Genomic DNA, 2,087 nt, shown 5'->3' on the forward strand with positions numbered 1-2,087 from the left:
TTCATCAGTGAGTGACCATCTGCCCGCGGGCTGGCCCCGGCCCCCCCTGCCCGAGCACGTGTCCCCACCGCCCGCACACGTGTCCCCGCACACGTGCACGCTCCCCCCGCGCTGCCCGCTGCCCCGTGGGGATCCAGGCACTCGGCTGCCGGCTCCCACCCCACACCCACAGGACAGGGACGGGGGGACAGGGATGGGGACAAACCGCAGTGGGGCAGGGACCAGCACGGGGGGTGAATGAGGCACCCCAGCCCTGGTAGCCTGCCTGGCCCCGGTGGCCCTGATGGCCATGCCACCTCGGCGTCCATGTAGCTTTTGTGTTCCCAGTGCCTGGGTGACCGTGGGGACTGTGTCACTGGGGTACCCATGTGGCCACCGGTGTCTGTGCCACCTTGGAGCTCACGTGGCTGTGGTGTTTGTGTGTTCCCAGTGCCCACATGGCTCTGGTGCCCATGTCACCGTGGTACACGGTGCTCCTGTGCCTATGTCACCTTAGTACGTGGTCTTGGTGCCCACGTTGCCCTGGTGTTTGTGCCACCTTGGTGCCAGCGTGGTCCTGGGGCTTGTGCCACCTCGCTGCCCTTATGGCCCCAGCGCTTGCATCCCCTTGCTGCATGCCCAGGGTGCCCATCTCACCTTGGTGCGTGGTCCCAATGACCCCTCTGCCCCATGCCCATGCCACCCCGGTGCCCGTGCCCCTCATGCCAGCCCGGCCCCACGGGGCAGCCCATCGGTAAGGCGTGTTGCCCGTCCCGGCAGTGTGTACCTACTGCAGCACCGGAGACCTGCATGCGCTGTGGCGTGCCGCCGGGCGCTTCGCCGAGGCCACCGTCCGCCTGTTTGCTGCCGAGCTGGTGCTGGTGCTGGGTGAGTGGCCTGCCACGCCGGGGACAGACACCACTGTCCCCACCGATGGGGACCTGCAGGCAGGGTCAGCCATCCCCGGGGGTGGGCAGCTGCCTGCTGGCTGCAGTGGGGGTGGCAGCAGGCACCGTGCCGAGCAGGGACCCACCATTCTGACGGCTCCATCTTCTCCCCAGTGTACCTCCACGACCTGGGCATCATGCACAGAGATGTGAAGGTGGGTGGCAGTGGGGGGCAGGAGGGTGGGGTGGGAGGTGTCTCTGAACCCCCCCAGCGCCTGTCTCATTTCAGATGGAGAACATCCTCCTGGATGAGAGAGGTAAGAGTCTGATAGCACTGGCTTGTGGATGCCCCATCCGTGGGGGACACTCTGACCATGGGGGCACCCCACCTGTGGGTCCCCACTCATTGCCTCACCCCACAGGGCACCTCAAGCTCACCGACTTCGGCCTCTCCCGCCACCTGCGGTGGGGCGAGCGAGCCCACACCATCTGTGGCACCCTGCAGTACATGGGTAAGGGGGCAGTGGGGGGCTGCAGTGTGGGGCACGGCCCCCCCAGGCACTCACCTGCTCATTCCCACAGCCCCGGAGGTGCTGAGCGGGGGGCCATACAGCCACGCAGCTGACTGGTGGTCACTGGGAGTCCTGCTCTTCGCCCTGGCCAGCGGGGAGGTGAGAGCCACAGGTGACAGGGGGGTGATAGGAGCACCCCATGGAGCCCCTAAATCTGTTCCCTGACCCCCCAGTTCCCTGTGGCGCCGGCGGGGGACCACGTGACCATGCTGGAGCGTGTCAAACAGAGCAGCTACGAGAGCCCACCCGCGTTCAGCTCCGCGCTGGCCCGGCTGCTCGCCGAGGTAACCTTCCCGCCTGGATTTTGGGGTTCCTGCTGGCCCCTTGGGCTGGATGCCGGGGTCTCCACCATTCACTGTCCTCCCTCCATCCCCAGCTGCTGTGTCACAACCCCCTACATCGCCTGCGCTACCTCCACCACTTCCAGGGCCACCCCTTCTTCCACGGGGTGGCCTTTGACGCCGACCTGCTGCAGAAGGACCCGGTGGCGGTAGCAGTGGCCCCGCGCCCCCCCGAGCAGCCCCTTCCCGACCCCGCCACCTTCGCTGACTTCGACTGCGACCTCGTCGCTGTCCCCTCGGGTCAGCCCTGGCCTGGCTGAGCCACCCTGGCTGGGACCCCCAACATCGCTCAGGGACATCCCCCCCCC

General features: G+C 67.5%; 1 protein-coding gene across 1 annotated transcript; it reads left to right on the top strand.

Annotated features, from left to right (window-relative positions):
- Positions 1-437: 437 nt before the first annotated feature.
- RSKR (ribosomal protein S6 kinase related) lies at positions 438-2,081 on the top strand. Its single transcript, XM_026861838.1, has 8 exons — positions 438-495; positions 739-867; positions 1,041-1,081; positions 1,156-1,183; positions 1,289-1,378; positions 1,449-1,537; positions 1,612-1,722; positions 1,815-2,081. The coding sequence occupies exons 1-8, from the start codon at positions 438-440 to the stop codon at positions 2,037-2,039; spliced, it is 771 nt and encodes a 256-aa protein (XP_026717639.1). The 3' UTR covers positions 2,040-2,081.
- The last annotated feature ends 6 nt before the right edge of the window (positions 2,082-2,087 follow it).

Source organism: Athene cunicularia, assembly GCF_003259725.1.
Source record: "Athene cunicularia isolate RWA chromosome 19 unlocalized genomic scaffold, athCun1 chr19_part1, whole genome shotgun sequence".
Taxonomy (NCBI): domain Eukaryota; kingdom Metazoa; phylum Chordata; class Aves; order Strigiformes; family Strigidae; genus Athene; species Athene cunicularia.